Source organism: Sturnus vulgaris, chromosome 1 (genome assembly GCF_052056855.1).
Source record: "Sturnus vulgaris isolate bStuVul1 chromosome 1, bStuVul1.hap1, whole genome shotgun sequence".
Taxonomy (NCBI): domain Eukaryota; kingdom Metazoa; phylum Chordata; class Aves; order Passeriformes; family Sturnidae; genus Sturnus; species Sturnus vulgaris.
The window spans coordinates 131,429,089-131,451,362 of NC_142243.1; the positions used below are offsets into that span (position 1 = coordinate 131,429,089).

General features: G+C 35.7%; 1 protein-coding gene across 4 annotated transcripts; it reads right to left on the reverse strand.

Annotated features, from left to right (window-relative positions):
* Nucleotides 1–178: 178 nt before the first annotated feature.
* NBN (nibrin) lies at nt 179–21,580 on the reverse strand. 4 transcript variants are annotated; one of them, XM_014870765.2, is made up of 16 exons: nt 21,391–21,580; nt 19,726–19,859; nt 17,964–18,109; nt 16,504–16,663; nt 15,987–16,090; nt 11,788–11,905; nt 11,322–11,512; nt 10,125–10,225; nt 8,523–8,655; nt 7,849–8,112; nt 7,114–7,579; nt 5,074–5,145; nt 3,718–3,873; nt 2,619–2,732; nt 1,589–1,638; nt 179–373 (listed from the first exon to the last, which is right to left on the reverse strand). In XM_014870765.2, the coding sequence occupies exons 1-16, from the start codon at nt 21,419–21,421 to the stop codon at nt 343–345; spliced, it is 2,271 nt and encodes a 756-aa protein (XP_014726251.2). In that variant the 5' UTR covers nt 21,422–21,580; the 3' UTR covers nt 179–342. The 4 variants fall into 4 exon arrangements, with proteins under 4 accessions (XP_014726251.2, XP_088033103.1, XP_088033113.1 ...); XM_088176977.1 differs by lacking the exon at nt 21,391–21,580 and adding an exon at nt 20,496–21,295; XM_088176987.1 differs by lacking the exon at nt 21,391–21,580 and adding an exon at nt 21,083–21,280.
* Nucleotides 21,581–22,274: the final 694 nt, after the last annotated feature.

Here is a 22,274-nt window from a genome sequence, read left to right on the forward strand (position 1 = left end):
CTTTCTGAAAAAAAAAATAGCCTGATGCTAACTTCCTTTTTTCCCAAAATAGTACTGATAACCAAACATTAAAAATAGCCTAAAATGAAATCTTAAGTATTTTACTGAGCATTCCTTTGAAGTGAATAATGGGAAGGTCTTGACAATGGTGCAATCTGTAAGTGCCAAGCAGTCAAAGGAATTTTTCTTTTTCTTTAATAAAAGTAAGACTTACAAAACATGTCTTACAATAAGAGATATTCAAATGGTCATATATAGGAATATCATACACACTGTAACCAGGAAACCTAAGGAACAGAAAGCAGGTTTTGCCAAAGAAACACTGTAAATCCAGGTCACAATTTATCTTCTTCTTTTCACGTTAGGATCATATCTGCAACAAAAAAATAAAATTTGTCACTAATAAGTAAAACAATGATATTCAAAGTTTATATAGATGTACAATGTGATACAAACAACTTTATTATATATTCATAAGAAGGGAATGGCCAGTGTTCAATCCTTTCCCTGACTACACTCCGTAATTAACTACAGTTACTACTATTTGACTGAAGGATGCATAAGGTACAGCTTGTGTACAAACTTAAGATAACTGATAATGAAATTTTCAGATTTCCTAACTACTTACAACCTTCATATCTGATGCATGAACAAGCTTCTCCAAGCCTTTACCGTCCCAACGCTAAGCTCTCTACTGGAAAAGGACACCAAAACAACAAAAAAGGAGAGAGGGAACAGGGACCCTGTATGTTTACACTGATGTACATTTGGCCACAACTCATCCAGACAAAACCTTTCTGCTGCTTCCTACTCCTACATAAAGCAGATACTTGCCCTACCTTGCCCTTTATACAGCTTCTGATTGACTGTTAGAAATTTAGAGCTACTTTTTGGATATACTGAATAGCTGCCTGATTTACTGCAATATGCTTATAGTTTGACTCTTCTTGACACTCCTATCCCTTGGCCTTCTCCATTTGGGCTTCATCTCCCAAAATCCTGTCATTTCTTTGAAAGTCCCATGTGTTTTGTATTCATGCATGAATAACTTAAAGATACAACTGAATGATTAGGCAGTTTTACTTCCACTAGTTCTGCTATCATTCATCAAGACTTTTTGCTTAGACAGGAAAATGTGACAACTTGTGAGCCAAATTACATCACCACATAGCTAGAAAGTATTAGAAGTCACTGTTGTTGCTATACAACTCAGACTTCCAGCAGTTTTTACTATACAACTCAGACTTCAAAAATGAAGTAACAGACAGTCATGAACTCCTCCATCTCACCTCAGCATTGTCAAAAGCAATATTCTTTTAAAAATCAGTGCCTAACAGCACAGAAAATTCAAAACTCCCAGTTTCCAGTGTTCCAATATCCTCCCATTTCCCATGTTAAACGAACCTGGGTAACTATTTTTTTTTCCCCAGAGAAACTGCTGAAACAGTTTGACTACATTCTATACATGGGAATATATGAAATTTTGAAAAGAATAGTCAAAGCAGTCTTTTCCAAGTTCAAAATCTGTCCAAAGAAATGTGATGCAAAAAAATTCACATTTTTCTACGTACAAACATAAAACTCTTACCTAAAGAGATCATCAGCAAGTGATTCTTCTCTTGCACGTCTGTCTTGTTCCTGAGAAAGTTTATGTAATATTGTATTGTTAAGGATAATTCTAATGAACCATCTAGAAAAACAATATTCCTGCACTAACACAGTTTTTCCCAAAGAAGTAAGTTTTCTCTATGTACTCCATTTAGTGCATAATCACATTAGACAAGTTATTTCACTACAGAAATTTGGTTACTGCTACCAACTAGTAAATTAAATAGATTTTGAAGGTGTCAATTTTGGTCAGAAATGTTTTTTTTTGGTTTTGAGCACCATTATAGAAATATTGATTTTTTTAATTTGATTATTTGTGTATAAAAGGAATTTTAATTAGCATTATCTATATTCAGGGATTAAAAAAATGAGATAAGAAGTGTTGATGCAACAAGATCTCAATCAGGCTGTGAAAACAATATGACTCATCAGCAAGTATTTTAAGGAAATTACTGGAAAACGAAAGTGCTAGAGAACTGCCATGATAAGTGTTTTTTTAGGACTTTTATATCTAGAGATTTGCACAGGAGAAAAAAATATTAAATTTATTCTTACTACATCTTTTCAGTATACTCCAACAGTTTTACTCATGCATTTTCTTTTCTTTTCTATTCAAGACTAGAATATCAACTGTACTGTACAACTATTTGAACACAGCCATACAAAAATTCTTTCAGCTCCCTGTCACATTTTTACAATTCAAAAGTTTACATAGCACTTATTTTGCTCATCAAAAGATTGTTCTCATTTAGGTTAACAATTTTGCTTTCTATATTTTTAATTATATGATTGTTGCATGCAAAATGAATTTAAATAACCAGAAAAAGATGAGTGTTACCACTGACCTCTGACATTCAGTAACTTTTCTACTGTACATGCTCCCATGAGCATGTGTAGACAACCAACTGGATGAGGTTTTATTTAAAAAATAAAATCCTGAAGTATTCCAGTAATGATCACTTACATTAGTCAAGTTTTTATTTGATCATGCTTAAAAAATAATTTCTTACCTCCAATTCTTGCCTTAACCAGTCTTCTAGCTCTGAATTCTTCTTAGTATTGTAAGCAATCAAATCTGATCCTCCAATAATGCATGGAAGTTGTCCTGCCCCAGGGTAAGCTACCTGTTGGACAATAAATTCTTACAACTACAAGGCAAGCAGAGTGCAAGCAGAAGATCTATTTTATCAAATTCAAAAAGTCTATTCAGGTATCACAGAAGAAAGACTGCCTGACTTTCTTTGAACATTCAAAGATCATATTTAAAAGTGACTCAAGTTAAAAAAGCATTTAAAGAAAGCTGTTAACTCCCTCCTTTTACCAAAAGAAACAAGCAAAAACACATCTGGTAAGTTATATATGCTAAATAAATTTCATAGTGCATTAAGTGGAATTTAAAATATTGATAGAAATCAGTTTATATTTTATTGTCAGACTGTATAAGTATCTGTTACAAAATGGTGGAAAAGAAAATATTATCAGAAAATTAAAACTCTGTCTAAAAATGAGAGCATACTCCCAGGAAGTAGTATTATGTGATCACATTCTATAAACAGTATTTTACTGAAATGCCTTTCTAGTCATCTTGTAACATATGATTTTAACTTTTATTTTTAATATAAGCTGAAGTGGTACTTTTACACTGAACACTAAGAATCATTTTGCAATTGTCTTCAGGACCCAAGCAAGCAATCATCTTACTTTTGTATGATATAGATTTAGTTCTATTTAGAAATCCAAGATTTATTATTTAAAAATGGAGGACTCTGAATCAGTCTATGCTGTATATACAGGCCTTTGGAGAAGTGGAATTGCTAGCTAGCTTTTGGAGGTACACCCAGAAGTTGTGGTAGCTATCACTTAGCAACATATTCCAAGCTACAGCTGGAACAAGTATTTAAATAATCTAGCACGAGATAAGCCTTTGTCAACCTGATACTTCTTCAGTCAATTAACAAAATATCTGTTTACAGTATGATATGGTACTTAAATTGTTTATTTCTTTAGTTATTATCAAATCTTTAGTAAAATATTTCTACAATCTAAAGGCAACACTTTTTAGTATTTTTAAATAGTGCCATCTTGTGACCATTTAAAAAACACACTAACCTTTCTGAACATTTTGAAATTTTTCTTTCCCTCATAGCTGGTATTTCCAGGAAGATGACTGTTCTGTCTTGGATGGCTGACAACCAGCGATCTAAACTCTGTCAACAAAAGCCTGCTAGGAAGATTGCTGGAGTCATCTTCCAGTTTGCTGTGGTTCTTATGTGGGGAAAAAAAAGGAGGAAGCATTAAAGTGTGTGAACAGACATACAGCATATCTAACAGTACAAACTGTAGGGAAGTTATCAGGAGCAGAGAGAAGCAAAAGTTAGGATTACAAATCAGTGAGGGGAAGCAGCAGCAGAGCTAGAATCTGCTGTATGAACTTGTCGGCCTCCTTGTATACCATGAATAGAGTATATTTATTTTGCATGTGTTTAAATATGTATTGAAATACTCCATGGCAGACAAAGTTGAAAATCTTCAGCTCAGTTCTAGCTTACAAATATCTGCCCAACTCTAGGGCTGTAAGATGAATCTGATCAATACACCAGATTTTTCTTTTCCATGAGAACGCTCATATGCCAGCAAGTCTGCATGCACATTTTGCTGCCTGGGGCTGCATCTATGTGGATTCCAGAGGATGTCTGCATGCAAGACAAGTTCACAAGCAACATTAAAGGACAGCTATAGCCCAGATGCAGTACCGTTGTTTTATAGCAAAATTTAATTAAAAGTCCTTTGATCTGAGCTGACCCTGCACTCTCGTATACCTGCTCAGCATTCTCTCTTCTTGGGCTCTTTTTTGTATGTAGGTAAAAAGGTATTATTCTGCCCCTTGCTGACTGGCTTCACACTCTATCTCTTCAGAATTTTTTAATTTCAGTTTCATTTAGCCTAGTCTCCTTTTCCTCTGCCTCACTGCCACTCCAAGCAATTCTCCTCTCCTTCCTTCCTTCATCTTACCTACAAAAAATTAGCACACTAATCTACTGTTAATCACTGTATATTACATCTATTTTCCCAGTGCTCCATCTCTTCCATTCTAGTTGTGATCTTACAGCAGACAAGATTACATCTCTGGCAGGTCTTTAAGCAGTAATCTAAGAAAACACCAGTACAAGTATTAACTACATTGAAGGCTAAATACAATTACATGCAGTTTCAGTCATCTTTAAGTATCCACTCAAATGCCATTACAGAAGCACACAGATGAACTACAAGTGCTCTTTTTTTCCACAGTCTACAAGCAGGACTGCACTCTTCAAATTTACATATGATTATGTTAAGGAGTACAATCTTGCAAACCTCCTTTAGTCAGAAATAGGATCCAAAAATGCTGTGTTCTTAAGAGCAAAATTTTTATGTGTTTTTGTAATACTTCTTAAGGCTCACTGTTCAAACTTACAATTAACTTACCAAGTCTTGTGACTCTTGCTTGATATTATTTTTCATTTCTGAAGTTAGAACTGATCCAAGTTCCTCTTCTTTCTATTTGATTAAAAATTATTTTAAATATAAAACTGAAATGAAATGAGAATTTAATTACATAAAATTGTTTTCTGCTCTTTATAGTAGAATAAACATATTCAAACCAACACAAATTTTTAGACAGAAAAAAAATGCCCTGCACTTCAAATTTTTTATGATTTTATGCACACTGTAACAATTGTTTGAGGTCTTCTCTATTAAAAAAATCACTATTATTTGTTCACTTCCGGTTTTTTTCTTTATTATATTGTCCATCTGTACAATGTTCAAAGTCCTGACAGGTTCTGGAAAACTGTAAAAGCTTTTGAACATAAAATGTAGCATTTTCAATTTAATATTTGAAGTGTACCTGTGTGCAGAAAGGATATTTCATTACCAGGACAAGAAAGTATTCTGCAGATTGATTATGTCCTATAGTTTTAAACAGATTGGCATTACATAAATTATTTTCAATGGTTGATAAAATACCAAATCAGCTTTATGCACCCTGTAGGCTTTGAGTCAATTACTCACATTCTTTGTCTTGCCAGATATACAAGATGCATCTATACTTACAGAAAACAGTTACCAAATTTGCCTGTATCATGTAATCTCCTTCCTGGTCCACTGGAAATATATTTTACATGAATAAAGTAGGTCATTATTAAATTATGAGAAGACTTCTTTTCTGCAAAAATCTTTAAGTGCATGTCTGCCAAAGTACCAGTTCAGTTGCACATAAAATTTGTTTCTCCTTCAGAATCCTGACAAGGAGTTAAGACTAGGAAAACTTCCAAGCACCAAGCAACAAAATTTAACAGACTATTCCAAGCACCAGTTTTAGTCTATCAATATGGTCAGACCTAATAAACCTACTTGTTGATAGTATAAAAAGCAAGAAACAAAATTCTCTAAATTAAAGGACTTGTCTTTTAAAGTTTGCCTGTTAGTAACACACATACAAAAAAAGGATTATAATGAAGTTCACACTTCACCAGAAGCAAACTCCAGTAAAGCATCAACAAGGTGGTCAAGCTGGTCTGACCTAAGGATGCACAGGCAACTACTAATTTTTATATGGTCCAAGCAATCTTGAAGATTACAGTCCATCATGCATTCAAATTTTTGAACACAAACACTGCCTACACTGTAAATTGACTGGACAGTAAGCATTAAAATATTATTTTAAATAAATAAAAAATTAACTTGTTCTATTATTCCTATTGTATTATTAATAGTCTAGACCTCTCAACATTGTTTTCCTTTACAAACCTGCCTTTCTTTTTATTAACATACTGACCACTGTTAACTCAAGGTATATTATTTTCTTCATATGTTTTAGAAAATTTCCTTAGTGTCAAAAACAAAAACAGAAAAATAATCACGAAAACACAAGCTGTGTTTTGGTTTTGCTATTGTTTTTCTTGGTTTTGGTTTTCTTTGTTTTTGGTTTTTCCTCATACAGGAATTTTAATAATCTTTCACATGAGATCAAAAGACTGACTTAAAAGATGTTGCACACTACTGTGGTATTCAACAGAACAGGTCAACTAGAAGTTTCTTTAGAAAATTAATTACATAAAAATAATTGAGTACTATCTTAGAATAAATAACAACATTATAATTAACATAGAAACAAGCAATATGAGAAGATTTTCTTGGATGATGGATGTATTCTCCTATTCTACTTACAGTATCTAAAGTGAAAAAAAAAGAGGAAAAGTTCAGAATACAAGCAGCTTTCAATTCACAAAGAAAAAAACGCCAAGAAAAATAAAAAAACCATTCAGGTAGGTGTAAAACTGCAATGTTCACATGCAAAAGATTAATCATTCTGATTTAAAAATTAATGTACAAGATTTAAGCAAACAAATTTTACAAAGCCACTTTCTGTATGCAGGCAGCCTCGTCCTTAAAGAAGCTAAGTGCATTTTCCTAACAAAGTTGCAAATTTCCAGATTAGGCATCTGAGAAGAATATAAAACTTACCAATACTTTATTCTCCTCTTGCTGATTTACATTTGCTTCTTGAATCCTGCTACCTTTGGCTTCCAAAGGTTTTCTTCGTTTATTTCTTGCAGCTTCCTGGTCATGATCTGCCATTTGATCTTCCCAGTCTACATCTCCACTTCCAAACACCATTTCTAGTGTTTCTATATCTTCAGATAAATCATCTAATTCCTTTCTCTTTTTTGGTGCATGATTTTCACTAGAAGTGGTTTTAGTGTCTGTTCTATCACTTGTTAGTTTGACACTTTCCCTCATAAGCTTTACACCCATGTCTTCTGCAAAACTGGGGTTTGGGTCCAGGATGTTATTTCTCTTTTGATGTTGTTTTGCTTCACTGTTGCAGATTGAGGACCTTGTGGATTCAGTGCCCTTGGGAAGAGGTGATGACCTTTCCTCCAATTTTGCTAGTTTGGGTACAGATGTTTCTTCTTCTTCAGTTCTTTCCCTTAGCCAGAAATAAATTACAAAAGAAAAAAATTACAAAAGCATTTTTGAGTATAATTAGCTGTACCTACAAGAGCTTCTGGGGTTTAAAGGGCTGCATTGTGAAATTTAAAGTAGCTTTGAGGAAAAACCTTCCAGTCTAGGAATTCAATCTAAAAATTACCTTTTCAAGTATGTGTCAAATTAAAGTACATTGCTTGAGTTAAAATTTTCCAGAAACAGCTTGAACATACCAAGAAGGGAAGTAATGCCAAGAACATTTCAACACACCTTTTTCTAGTAACCTGGAAGTAATTTGTAATTGAGTTCGACTGGTGACGTGAAGCACTCACACAAGGTTTGTCAGATTCTGAGCTCTTAGGTGGTGAGACAGGCTGACTTCTTTGGCTGAACCCAGATGTTCTGCTCCCTCCAGGTATCGATGTTCCTGCATTTACACTGCCACTCGTGCCGCTGTTTTTCTTTACAGCAGCTGTACCCTGGAAAGCCCTTTTCCTTTGTCTCTGCACCTGGGAAGTATTCTCTATCTCCATACTGGATTAGAGAGGAAAGAAATAATGAATGACACACAGGATCAGAGATACACCAAATCAGAGATACACTTTTAAAAAAAGCTATACCTATATTTTGAATAAACTTACAATCAATGTGCTAAAAACAAACCATAAAATCTGCTATGATCAATATATTTTTATAATTGTGAAATGGCTTGAAAACCTGTAGTAGTTCAGACAGTCAAGACAGATAAACAGTATCTACATTTGCATCTGGAAGTCATCTAAGTCCTATGGGATGCTTTCTGTAATCTAGTACTCAAAAGCAGAAAATATCTCACTGTAGAGAAGTGACAGCAATTTCATAAATAGCATTTCTAACAGTTCCTCTGCCACAAACAACTGCTTTATGTGCAAGTGTTAGCTTAGAAATCCCCATGAATACTTTACCGTGTCTGCTCTTCTGTATCAGCTATGCATAAGGTGCTGCTATCTGCAGCAGTTGGCATTATGGTTTCATCCACAGCCAGACTCTGGGAAATGGCCCGGCCTTTGACAGCTGATGCAGAACTTTCAGGTACAGCTGCAAGACCAACACGAGAGAAGACTTAGAAGATTAATATCCAATCTGTGTTTCTTTGCACATGCAATCACACATTACTACCTGATCATGTGAGATCTTTGTAAAATTATCTTAAAGCAGTATTAATTAAAAAATAAGCAGATTTATTAATTTTTAAAAAACTGACCAAAATAGTTCTGAAGGACCATATTCTAGAATTCAGATTTTGTTAAATATTCTACAGATTAAGTACTGGAATTCTGCTTAAATAAAAATGAAGCATAATGGGAAATCATATACCAATATGTACATAATATACTTAAAAAGTCATGTGGTACATATTTTATGCAAAAAATAAAATATATATAATGCAATATGTAGATCGTGCAAAACTGTCAAGAGCACAAAATTCCTTATGTTTACTCCTTTATGGCGATCTCTGATGTGATTATTGTATCTGGGATACAAGTTTTTTCAATTTTAAACACTGCTCCCTTTAAACCCTGATATACAGTCTGTTTACACAATTTCAGACCACTTAACTTTTATCCAGCTGAATAATTCAGACTAGAAATAAGAATCAGCATCTCTGCCAGTACTGCATATATGTCTTTCCCTATTCAAAATACATTTTTCAAGTAAGAAATGTTCCTACACGTAAAGACAAACCTATGTTTTTTTTTCTTAGATTTTAAAAATAACGGTAGGATTTTCTACCTGATACAACATTTTGTAGTACAAAACAGAATCTATGAAATGTAATTCTGAAAATTTCATAGCAACAAAATATAGAGTAACAGGAATAGGCATGAAAAGAGAATTTGACAAACAAAACCTCTTTCTGTCTCTCAAAGACATTTATTACTGCATTAGTAAATACAAGCTTCAAGTCTTGGAATATCCACTCCCAAACTACTACTTCAGCAAATGTGGCAATTATGTCTCAACTTATGGAAAGATTATTTTTAGTTTTGAACTGTGCAGGAGGTGATTGTATTTTCCTAAAGCAAATTCTGTTTTGTGAAAAGGGCAAAAAAAGAAAAAAAAGAGCAAGCCTTAACAAATTATTTCCATTCTTATTCTCTTGATTTCTGACACTCATCTTGTACTTCCTGATTACCCCAGTCTTATACAGAAAGACAGAATAGCATGGAATTCAAACTACCACATACATGCGAATTCATGGTCACTAAAAATATGAACTGCAGATGTTTTTAAAGTACCTTTCCTTTCAAGGTCACTGTTCTATGTGTCTGCCTTTTAGGCTAGTTTTATATCTACTTTTTTATTTGCATCTCAGAATTATATAATTTTCACTGCAATTTACTGCAAGGCCATTAAAAACCAACTACCTCTTTGGAATCGTGTACATTTTTCATAGAATGCCACTCTTTTTAGTGGTCTTGAAAAACAAAATAACTTGAACATCACAACTCATGCTCTTATACAAAAAGAAATACTGCCCCTTTGAGACTGTTTAATAAAATTACCTTTGGAAGCAGGCTGCTTTTGAGGGTTGCAATATTTTTCTGTAGACATGAAGATAACTGCCAATCCAATTTCTGCCTCTGGAATAGCTCTAAGATTCTTGCTGTTAATATCCAAATTAAAAAAAAAAAAAAAAAAAAAAAAAAGTTTTTCAGTACAGATTCAAAAACAAATAGGCAAATGAGTACAGGTACAAAGTACACAATGTACAAAATATTCCATTCCGCCTCCAAAAAAAAAAAAAGTCAGCCTACACCACAGTTTTTCCCAACAGACTAAGTTAGCACAAATATCCTTCATTATAGCCATGTCCTGTATGGATGAACTCCCGTATTTCCTGATGCCATGGCTACTGTCTAGCTCCAGTAATCTGGCTCATACAGCTCTCTTTTCCTGACTTTTGGGCATTTAACCAATTATGCTCTACTTCTGATTCAAGTATGTGTGAAAAGAGACTTGGAAGACGTGACCGCTTCTTACACGTCAGGCCCCCCAGCCATCTTCTGTACTACAGCCACTAGGAGAGATTAAGCACTGTCTTCTCTACCCAGCAGGAAAATTTAGGGGAACTAGGTTTACATGTAAGGATTGAGATTTTGTTTTATTGTTTTAAAAAAATGGCATAATGATAATCCTAACATCTATAATGTTATAACACAGTCTGCCCTCTCAAACAAAACCTACCACCAAAACAAAAACTAATTTGCATTTAACATTCTTCAAAAACAGTTAATTACATGACAATAAATCACATGACCTCAAGGTGCCATCTCATCTCTTTTTTTGATGAAATACATATAATTAATGAACTATCATAAATTATCTACTTGTGCATTTTGTACTATTTTGCATTCTTAGAATATATTAATTTTAACTTCTTTTAAATAGCAGAAGAGGAACTACTTGCTGCCTGTAATTTTAAAGCAGCTTCATTATAATGAATTTTTGTAGAACTGAGTTCTACAAAAAAAAAAAAAAAAAAAAGGAAAATAGAAATTCCAGCAAATCCTCATGGAACTGCCAAGTCCTTTCTTTCCTACTTCAAGAGATTTTAGTTATTCTGCTAAATACTTAGAACAATTTAAAAATGCCCTTTTTATAAGCAGCCCCCTGCTTAAATATGTATGCAAACGCCATGACTAAGTCTCTGTAGAAATTCTGAAATTATCCTACCGCTGTACAAGAGAACAATGCTGCACCTTTCCAAGATAGTCAGAATGGAATCAGTCCAGTTTGTAATAGAGACAGATCCTGAGGTCTGAGAGTTTGTCAAACCCACATCAACTACACAAACTCCAGGAGAAAGTAGCAAAGGCATTTCTTTTCTTCCTTCTGTCATCAACTTTACTTCCCCTCCTCCAAGAGCAACTGCTGGACCCAGTTTCTTGTGCTAAAAACAGAATGCAAATGAAAAAGAAAAATCTTAGAATGCAGTCAGTTTAGAGGTATCAGAATAGAGAAGTATAAGGGCAGTGGTTCTCACTGATGCACTACTGCAGACAGAATATATTCTGCTCCTCCTCTACATTTTATCTTGTTTAGGCCACTGTACTGTAGGATAAATACACAGAATTCCTTCTTTTCTGATGAACCCAGAATGAGTGTGATTTCAGAGTGAACAAACCTGTACTTAGCTACCTACCCCTGCAACATTTTTGTGATTACCTGCTTGGCAGTTAGAAAAACAAAAGTTTTTCCACTGAATATTTTTTTCCTTTCATGACGCTCAGATAAATCCAGGTTTTCACTGCCAATGGAAGGCTCATCAACTGGAGGATAAAAGCTGCAAGAACATAAAATGCAAGTTAGAAAATTCAGATTCAATTATCAGTACTGACTCATAGTCCTTTCTGCTTCAGAATAAAGTTCTGAAGTTAAAATCCTACATTTCTCTGTTAAAATCACTTACATAAATAATTTTCAAGAGATTGTTAAGAAGAAAAAGAGCCACTATTTTTTTAACAACAAATACAAGACCATTCAGTAACTAAGAAAATACTTTTAGGAATGCATTCAACCCAACTGTTCTACACATATCCACATTCTTACTAACAGTACTGACAAATGGGACTGCAACTTCATTCTGCACTTACTCTAGATAATTGTAAGACTCCACATGAAATTACTTCTTTCTTCCTCTACCCTCCACGTGGAGACAGTCACCCCTCATTCTCTTCTACTGTGTCAAGAAATTCTGTACCACCACACTCGAGAATAGCCTATAATATGACAGCAGACAAGTACACTTTTCTTGCTGGTGGGATAGAGAACTGAAGGGATTCACTCTGCAGATTCTCTACTGTTTTGTCCAATACAGGCAAAATAAGCAGGAGTTTAGCTGGGAAACATATTAGGCAAAAATAAAATTCTACCCTGAAGCCCTAAATTTTGTCACAGCCTGGGACCTCAGCTCCAGTTAATGATAGCCTGCCCAGACCACGAAAAGCCTCAAGAGTTAGGACATGCATCTAACTAATAATTTCAGGATACTTGCAAAATCTTTGAGCTACATATTCACTGCTACAGCAGTTTGGACAGAGCAAGATGAAGGCACGTGTCAGAAACAAGAACTTTTAACCAAACTATACCACATCTGTATCCAAACAGCTGATCATGTACATAGTTTGGCTGATCACAGAACTACTTATCTTTATTCTGACTGCTGATTATATATCCTTTTCATACTACTATGTAGGAAAACAAAAAAAGATGCTGAAACACACCAACAGAATTCAGTTTAACAGCAAAGATTGGCAGATTTTAAGGACGAAACATATGAAATGCTGAAATATTGACACTTTGGGAAAAAAAAATCAAGCATCTATAAACAGAAAACATCCCTCAAACACTGAACATTCATATATTTCAAGCTGAACACAAAAATAAGCACATGAATTTTCTACTTCATCCAAATACACAATTCAATTATGATAGGCTAAAATGTGCTATATAGTTACAGGTGCTTTTAAATAATCTTCATTCTTATGTGTTCTTCACAGTCAATTCTTCAAACTATATGTACACAATGAAAATCAGGCAACCTAAATCCACCAGATTTTGAAAGGCAATATTTGATCTATTTCAGCAGCCTGTTCGAATCTGTTTACAAAAATATTGCTGCATTGAAATTGAATAGATATGATACAGCCTACTAATTTCAAGTAGAAATAGGGCAATTCAGACTTTAGTCATTATGCCAGAAGACTGCTAATAGTGAGTCTCACAGAGACAGTTATTAACCTAAGATAAATACAAGGGACAAAGTCATCTTTAAAGATGAAAGGACAAGTAAAAACTAAACAACAACAGTTTTCACTATTTTGAAAGCAGACTATAGTTTCTTTATAAATATATTTTTAAATTTCCAATTTTAACTTCAGCAAACAACTTTAACTGATGATTGTCTCCAAAAAAACCCAAAAAATTACCTTTGATTTTCTTATAGACTCTTATCCAATGCTGACCTAAGCTCAAAAGGCAACAGTCTTTTGCAAGCAGGATTATGAAGTTCTCTTCATATTTGGCCTCATAAGTTTTTAATAGTAACACTATTATCTAGAAAAGATCCTCTACAATCTTGAATCTCTCAATACATAGATTTTGATTCTTGGTGAGTTTCTGTTAAAAACTGTTACTTTTCTTCTTTTTCAAAGCCCTGCATTATTGACACTGGCCTGCAGTAATAAAACACATTATTTAATACAGGACTGTGCTCATGCAGCCATTTGTGAAATCTTTGGTTATTGTTCTTTGCATAGGTTGTCAGAGAGTACCAGAGGACTGGGGTAACACTATAAAAATAAACTCAAGAAGTCCCACATTCATATGGGAACTGCAGGTTTGCCATTACATGAAGCCTTACTATAAACAAAAAATATGCTTTAATTAATTTCTTTCTTTTTAAGATAATGTTTCCCTAGATTTTTTGGGAGGGACCAGCTCTATAGTTATAGTAAAGATTTAATGAACAGCATCACCTAGTATTGCCATCTCGATATACTTTTCCTGTTTCACACCCAAACCAGTATTGCCCCAGGCTCTAGGTACAATGCACAATAGAGAGATTGTCAGTTGAAGTTAGAAGTATTTCTGGAAATTTAATGAAAATAGCTGCTAAGTAAATTTTTAGCATCTTCCCACAAGCTACATTGCAAAAACATGACCTATTTAAAATACAGCATTTATTTTAAACATAGATCTATGTGATACATCAGCTGTTTCATTTAGCTTGATGCAGAACTCTCTTTGAAAGCTATATAATGTGTACACTGCTAGTGTCACTACCTTTTAGCCAGTTCAGGTTCTCTCAGCATCTTAAAAGTTAGCAAAAAATATTTCAGAAAGGTAAACATAGCCATCTGCTTCTTTTTTAGGGAGCACTTGAAAGCCAATTATACTGTCACTTCTGTATTAAATGGACACACATCCTGGTTGCAAGATAAAGACACTGTTTACTTGTTCCTGTAAGAGACAGGAACAGCAGCATTATTACCAGGAATATTCGACCAAACAATTTTCAAGTTGCACAACCCATTACTAGCTTCTGATGACTTGTATGACCTGTACTACAAAAGAAAAATCTCCCAGGAAAGTATTGCAGAGAGTTCTAAACAGTTTGTTTAGTCTTCTTACATCCTGAGAAAACAATGCAGAAGTTTAAACAGAACGGAAAGTTACAACCCATTCAGATTCTCCCTTTCTTCTGAAACTGAAGAACAAATGAGTTTTAAGCCACTCATAGATGACTGATTTGACATATTATATAAACCCTGCTAATGTAAAGCAGCATCTAGAAACTAAGGAGTATCTCCTACCAATTGCTCTAGATTGGCATCTTTATTTTTCTAACAAGGTAGTGTTATGTTCTGTGAAATATATTTTACCACATATCAAATACGGCTTATTGTGAATCCTTTCATTTTGTTTCTATTTCCATGTGAGCACTAGAAGTTTGTTTAGTATATACCCAAGCTCAGACTTCAAACTATTCTACCAATGGCTACTACGACATCTACTAAAGAAAATTGCCATTTCCTAACATATATGCATATTTATGCACATATTAATGTATTTACATAGTGGGAATTTCTCACCTGTATAAATCATGTGTTCATACAATAGAAAATCAACAACCACAACCCCCAAACAAAACACAAATGTCTCCCTTTTCAAAGTAAAATGAATAGCACTATGGGCTCAGATGGAATTGTCACATAAAATATTGTGACATTTACTCGCATCAAGAAAATAACCAAAAGAACTATGCTGCAGTATTTAAAGATTCCAAATTAAGAATTCCCATTTGAAGTTAATTTAACCATGAAAACAATGAATATTTTATTCTCATTTAGTGAAGGCAAGTGCACATTAGTCTCACTTCATCTCTCAACAGATAATTAAAAACCTCTTCTATTTCAGAGAATTCAACGGTCAGGCTAACTCTGTACTGACCAAAGTTTACAGTAAACTCAGTAACTAAAAGCACACTGGGAAAATACGTCTACATAATGAAATAAACTTGATACAATTTCTTTTATAAAAGTGTAATTTCTTTATTTTTATGTATCAGTTCCCAGAAGTATTTGAAGCAACATTTCAATATAATAATAAGCTCCTTTTTAGAGACAGTAACATCTCTAAGCATAGAGTAAATTCCAGAGCTCATTTTATAACTCTAGGGATGGGAAAAATAAAATTACTGGAATATTAAAATGTTAATCATATTAAGCATTCCTCCACAAATAAAATTACTATGAATTGCATACTGTGTCAAAAATTATCAGATAAATGTGTCGTTATCTCATAATCTAACTCCCACAAATTTCATTCTGCAACACAGTAAACATGATGATTTGGCAACTTACCTTTCATGACTTGGCAACTGTTGCCTGGACTGAATAGCTCTGATTAATTCAGAAAAAAACTCTGGTTTTATAATTGGTCGAGCACAAATCAAAGCACATATAGTCTGAAAAAACAGAAAATACAAATTTACTGAATAGAAAAAGTTGAATTAGCATATAGTTCGACTGACATTAGCTTTTTAAGATAGAAGATGTGGAAAATATCAAACAAGTAAAACAATACTGATCTGTGCTTCTAGGATTATTTTGCTTCTAACAGCCTAGCTTTTAATTGGTGTATTGATTAAAGTTATGAAAATGTGGAAGGCAATTGATAAAAACCACTAGGTCTTCAAAACTGGCTTTTTTTGTTTTCTTTCCCTTCAACCTCCTGTTGAGATACACATCTTCTAAACAAGGAAAACAAACAGTTGACTATAGTTTTGTAGAGAAAAATCTTGAACAGGTCGAGCATTTGATTAGCATTTGTGGGGAAAACTGCAAAGCAATTCCATCAACAGGGAAAAGCTCAACATACCTTAACAGTCACTTTTACTGATAGCATTACAAGATGGGTACACTCTTTTGTCCATTCATTCACTACAAGGCCACCAAGCTGCTGGATGGCTTGATTTAAAGCATTTTTCTGAGCTACATCTAAACATGAGGAGCAGACAACCAAAGGTTCATATTCCACTCTGCAAAGAACAAGCAAAAGTATTGCATAAATTAGTTCAGCCAATCATTCTGATGAACAGAGCTGACTTAACTATCACATTTGAGTCTCACAGAAATCTGAAGGAAAAAAATAAAATACCCATACTCTAATCTAGATCAAAATAAAATCTCCCTGCTTTAAAATTTCCCGAAGAAACAAAATACTAATTTTTATTCAGAAAAATTAATGACAATTTGACGTGATGTCTGAAATATTTCTATGGACTAGTGGCTCTTTTACAGATATCACACAGAATTAGTGCTTCAAGAATAGTGCAAGGTCTGGGAATATCAGAAGAAATTTGAGTGTGTGTCTCCAAAAGCAAAAGTATGTTCAACAGGACAGGTCACCAACAGATTAGTACTTAAAAAATACATAGAACGCAGAGAATGCAATTTCAAGTAACATTTTCCTCACATTGCCATTATCCTTGACCATAAGCTTTTATATATATATATTTTAGATCTTCCATATCAAATTCAAAACATATCAAATTCCATTATTTCATTTTTAATTTATTTAAATTTCTTTCTACTTTGTAAATTTTCCAGTATAACAGTCATGAGGTATCTGGTCTCAAGGTATGATTCCTGTATCATGTTTCAGGTATGTTTACCTAAAATATAAAAAATTAATCTATTGTAGTAATTGGAGAAAAATGCCAAGTTTTTCCTAACAATAAATAATACCAGCAGCATTGATAAAACTGAATAAGATTTTAAGGCACAAAGCCACCTTCTGGTTACTTTAACATTAATTTTAATGGTCATTACACTTATTCTGTTTATCTGTTAATTCATTTCCAGAAGCTCCTCCTATAAATAAACAGATACCACTGGCTACCATATTAAATTTGGAAAAGAACATCAAGATGAGTTCACATCCTCCTGCAATGTCAGTTCTTTTCTGATACATCATGAACAGCTAACAAGGGCTCCAACAAACTGTAAGCCTTTCTCCCTTCTTCTCATTTGGTGTAGGATTTTGTTCTTTGCCTGACAGAGCCTGAAAATACTAACTGTACAGCACATATCATCTTTTAAAATGCCAATGCTTTCTTATCTACAATTTTAATCTCCTAGTGTCAAAATAAATTATGTAAAAATATTACGGAAAACTATTGCAGAAGCAGGTGTGGAACACAGGCAAAATACTACTCACCTCCTTTGCTTTCTAAAAATTCATCAGTGCTGTATCACTTGCAAACTTGTATGATATGCTAAAATACTCTTCTAAAAAAATTCGTTTTTTAGTTGGTATTTTATAATCAAAACACTTACCTAAACTTGCTCTCAAAGACTCCAAAGTTGATTCTGTCACCAGACTGCAAAGAGACTGAAGTACCATTGAGTTTTGTTCCATTAACAAAGGTACCATACTTAGAGGTATCTCTTACTGTTAATGCAGGTACTGAGAGAGACTGACTCTGAAAATAAACATAAACAAGCCATTATAGTTTATCAGAATGAGACAGCTTTATCAGAAACAAGTTATTATCACTGTGGAACAAAGCAATGGATAAATAAGAAGTAGCCCACAAAACATCTTAAATACAGAATTTGGACAATGAGGCTTGCTATATGTAATTCTTTATCTTCTGCTTTTCACTGTAGAGGAATGAGAGAAAACATAAATGTTTTTAGCTTCAAAACATCTGTGCTTCTTACACTTCATCTTCTTGGACATTACATTTTGTCTTTCTGGAGACCACATGGCAGTCTCATTCACTGGCCCAAAGCCTGAGCTAGTGCAATTTAGTAAGGCTCTGAGATTTATTATGATTTTACCTACTACTCAGCGCTATCCTGGGCATTGGGCTGAATAGTAAGTAAAAGCCTAAGGTCACCTGAGGGCACTTTCTTGCACTTCCTTCCATGAGGAATGCTTGTCCTCCCCAAACTGCAGGACATGGAGACACCAGCATCTCTTGAGAATTTAGATACTGTCAGATTTCCAAAGTGGTTCACAAGCCAATGAGAACGCTGACAGCTTGTTTTTATGGAATTCTGCCATGCAGTTATATGCTATTTCACAGAATGGATAAGGTTGGAAGGGACCACTGGAGGTGATCAAATCCAGCCTGCCTGTTGAAGCAGGTTTCCTTATAGCATGCTACTCAGGATTGTCTCCAGACTCCTTTGGAGTACCTCAGGAGACAGACTCCACAACCTCTCCAGACACTCTGTTCCAGTGCTGAGTCACCCTCACAGTAAAGTTCTTACTGATGTTCAGATGGAACTGTGTTCCAGTTTCTGTCACTGTCTTCTGTCTATTGTTTGGCACCACCAAGAAGAGCCTGGCTCCATCCTCTTGACACCCTCCCAGCTACTGATGGACATTGATGAGGTTCCTTTTCAGTCACCTCTTCTCCAGGCTGAACAGGCCCACATCCCTCAGCCTTTCCTCACAACTAAGGTGCTCCAATCTCCTCATTATCTTCACAGCCCTCCTCTGGACTCACTCAGTATTTGCAGTATTAAAGGGACAAATATATTTTGCATATTTTATTTTAAACACTACATAAGGTTACATAAATTAAATTTCTGCTATCTTGCTTCAAAACATCCATAAATGTCACAACACTTAGTGGCAGTAAATTGATGATTGCTAATTCTCCTTCGTACATTTTTCTTTTCCATGCCCTAAGCAAATACAGAATTAATGATGTGAAACGAAACTGAAACTAAGTCTGCAGTAAAACAACTGAAGCACTTCCCAGAACCTAAAATTTGTCTGTGTAACGAAACTTAATTGCATAATTTCCCTGCTATTATTATTTTAATACAAATTCCTAGTGAATCTTCACTCTGGGATAAAAGGAAGCTTGGACTACTAAAATTATGCCACTAAATTTCTCAATGAAAGCAAACAAATCTAAGGGGGGAAAATAAATTTCAAGATTAAAAAAAAAAAAAAAAAAGAGAGGTGATCAATGGTTTTACTCCATGCATAAAACTGGTGAGAGCAAAATGGGAGTATGCATGGTCATGGCAGCCTGAATTATCCCTATAGTGATAATGCAGTAAAATGGTGGCTACTTACAGGGCTTGTTTCAGGCTGACTTACAGTCAGAACTGCATGACTCCGACTGATAGACTGATCATCCTGAATTAAAATTGTGCAGTTCTTGCGTCCAACAACATATTCTACACCACTTAAAAGCCGATATGGCTCTCCTGGAAATAAACAGACAGAAAAATACCAATTTAGAAAAAAACACCAAAATACCTGAAGCACACAGGAGAGACACTGAGGAGTTTGTAGCACATCTAAATGTCAGTTTTGCCATGCATCATTTATGGTCAGAGCATGGTGCAATCATGCCAAAGTTGTGGGTTTTATCCCCATGTGTGCCAATCACTTAAGAACTGGACTCAATGATCCTTGATGGACCCTTCTAACTCAGAACATTCTGTGACTCTGAATTCTGATTAGAATTATGCATTTAGCTTATAGATAAAACCTCTTGCTTTGTTGCTCCATTGCTCTGTTATTAAAAGGATACATTTTACGACAAAGCAGTTTCAAAAGTGGCAGCACACTTTTTTCAAGGATAATACATTTTTACCAATGCTTTCTTGAAGATTAAGTGTAACATTAAGAAGAAAAAAAACTCACAATGTAAGATAGGTTTTCTAAAACACCTTTGTAAGGGTACATATTTTTTGAGGTTTTATCATTTGTTCATAACTGATTAAGAGGTTTAGAGGAAAATGTCCTCCTAATGAATGTAAGATTTTCATGTAAATCAAATTGATACTTAGTAAGTTCAGCCTCTGACCAATGCTTATACTTTAGCTTATACTTTTTACCTGTCACGTAGACCCCACGGTGGCTTCCCAGTGAATGGCTTGACTCTCTCCCAAAGGTGTGCTACCACCAGTCAACAAAACTAAAAATGTTTCTTGGTGAACGTGAATAAGTAGAAACAAATTCCAGTTATCAACCCTAGCAAATAACTTTCAAAAAATGAACTGCGCAGAAATGATCATTCTGAATAGAATTAAGAGTGTTTTGATTCACTCAACAGCTCTTCAGGCAGGCAGAGGTAAGTCAGCTCATTTCAGCAGGATTAAGTGCTGTATCTCCCAGGAAATAAATCAAAAATTTCCTCACAGTGAACCAGGAAACAGAGAGCAGATACAGTTGTGTTAGGTCTGTTCCTTATAAGCAGTTAGAAACAAATGTAAGTATTATATGATACCTATTACTAAAGCTCCTATAGACAAGAAAACGAAGAAAAGTATAGAGGCAATTTAGTTTCAAAACTCTGCATGCAAAAAAACACCACGAAGTTCAACAACTGGTCCTTGAAACATCAACACAATAGTTAAACACCGTTTCTGAGGTTGCTGCCTTTGAGTTCAAGTCCCCAGGTATTTCAAAGCAGGACTCAAACCTGCAGCACCCTAAGACATCCCACACAGGTTCGAAAAGAAGCCCCACTGGATTTAACAGGCGCTGTGATCGGCAGTGCTCCATGGAAATACGGAGGGTTCGCCGTGGACGAACGCCCAGAGCGACGCGGATTCAGAGCGCCATGAGCCCGAGGCAGCAGGGACACGCAGGTCCGGCAGGAGCCGGCGCTATGGAAGGCACCACGGCGCCGGCACGCCCGGGGACGCGCGCAGGCGCCGCTCGGGGCGGGGCGGAGCGGGGGCCCACGGTGCCCGGGCCCAGCTGCCGGAGCGTCTGGGGGTTCCTCACCTTTTCCCGAGGCGGGCACCAGCTTCCACATCCCGGAAAGTCCGTCCGGCAGCCCCCGGCGAGCCGGGATGAGGCCGGGCCGGGGAGTAAAAATCCCGGAATCCGATCCGCCGCCGCGATCCCGCGCGCCGGGCCGGGATCAGGAGACGGACACGAAGGCGCCGCCTACTGGCCCCGCGCCATCTCTGCAGCGGTGGGGCGGTGCGCGTGCGCGGGGCGGGGCGGGGGCGGGGCCGGAGCACGGGGCGGGGCCGAGGCAGGACCGGGCCGGGGGCGGGGCCGGAGCACAGGGCGGGACCGGGACCGGGACCGGGACCTCTCTCGCGGCTCACGCCTGTGTCCCTGTCACAGCCGGTCCCCTTCGCCATGTGTCAGCGCGGATTGAGACTGACATCTCCGGCCCCACGGGCAGCTTTTCACAGGAGCAACCTCGGTGGCCTCTCCCGCTACCAAAAACCAGGCCATGCAAAACCAATACATTCAGTGATATCATCTTGTTCACTTTCACCATAGAAATACAGAGTTTATTTCACAGGTAGCTGTTCTGCACATTTGTATTTTCCAATGCATAGTTTTTAGTTTGTTTCCTGTTGTTGGTATTGTTCCGGTGAAGCTTCCTAAATGCTGTAGTATTTGGCAATTTAAAAGCTTCTCTTGGACGACATACACTTATACAGTCTGTTTCTCCAACTTCTTTTTTATTATTATTGTTTTTATGATTTGTTTCTTGGGGTTCTTTCTGTCTTTGTTGTTGCTGTTTTGTTTTTCTATTCAGTGATTACCGATGCCTTGAGACTCAGCGCGGTTGAATTAACTGATTGTAAGGGAATGTTACAATGTAAGCCTTAGAGCAACCCTCTAACTCTTCCCAGATACATTCCATA

What these genes read in the sequence shown, in the direction of transcription:
- NBN (XM_014870765.2), bottom strand. Translation starts at nt 21,421, where the DNA reads ATGTGGAAGCTGGTGCCCGCCTCGGGAAAAG. An exon ending in GTCTTTGAGAGCAAGTTTAG is followed by an intron (nt 16,664 to 17,963) that starts GTAAGTGTTTTG and finishes TGTTCTTTGCAG; the next exon opens with AGTGGAATATGAACCTTTGG. An exon ending in GGTTAAGGCAAGAATTGGAG is followed by an intron (nt 1,639 to 2,618) that starts GTAAGAAATTAT and finishes AAACTTTCTCAG; the next exon opens with GAACAAGACAGACGTGCAAG.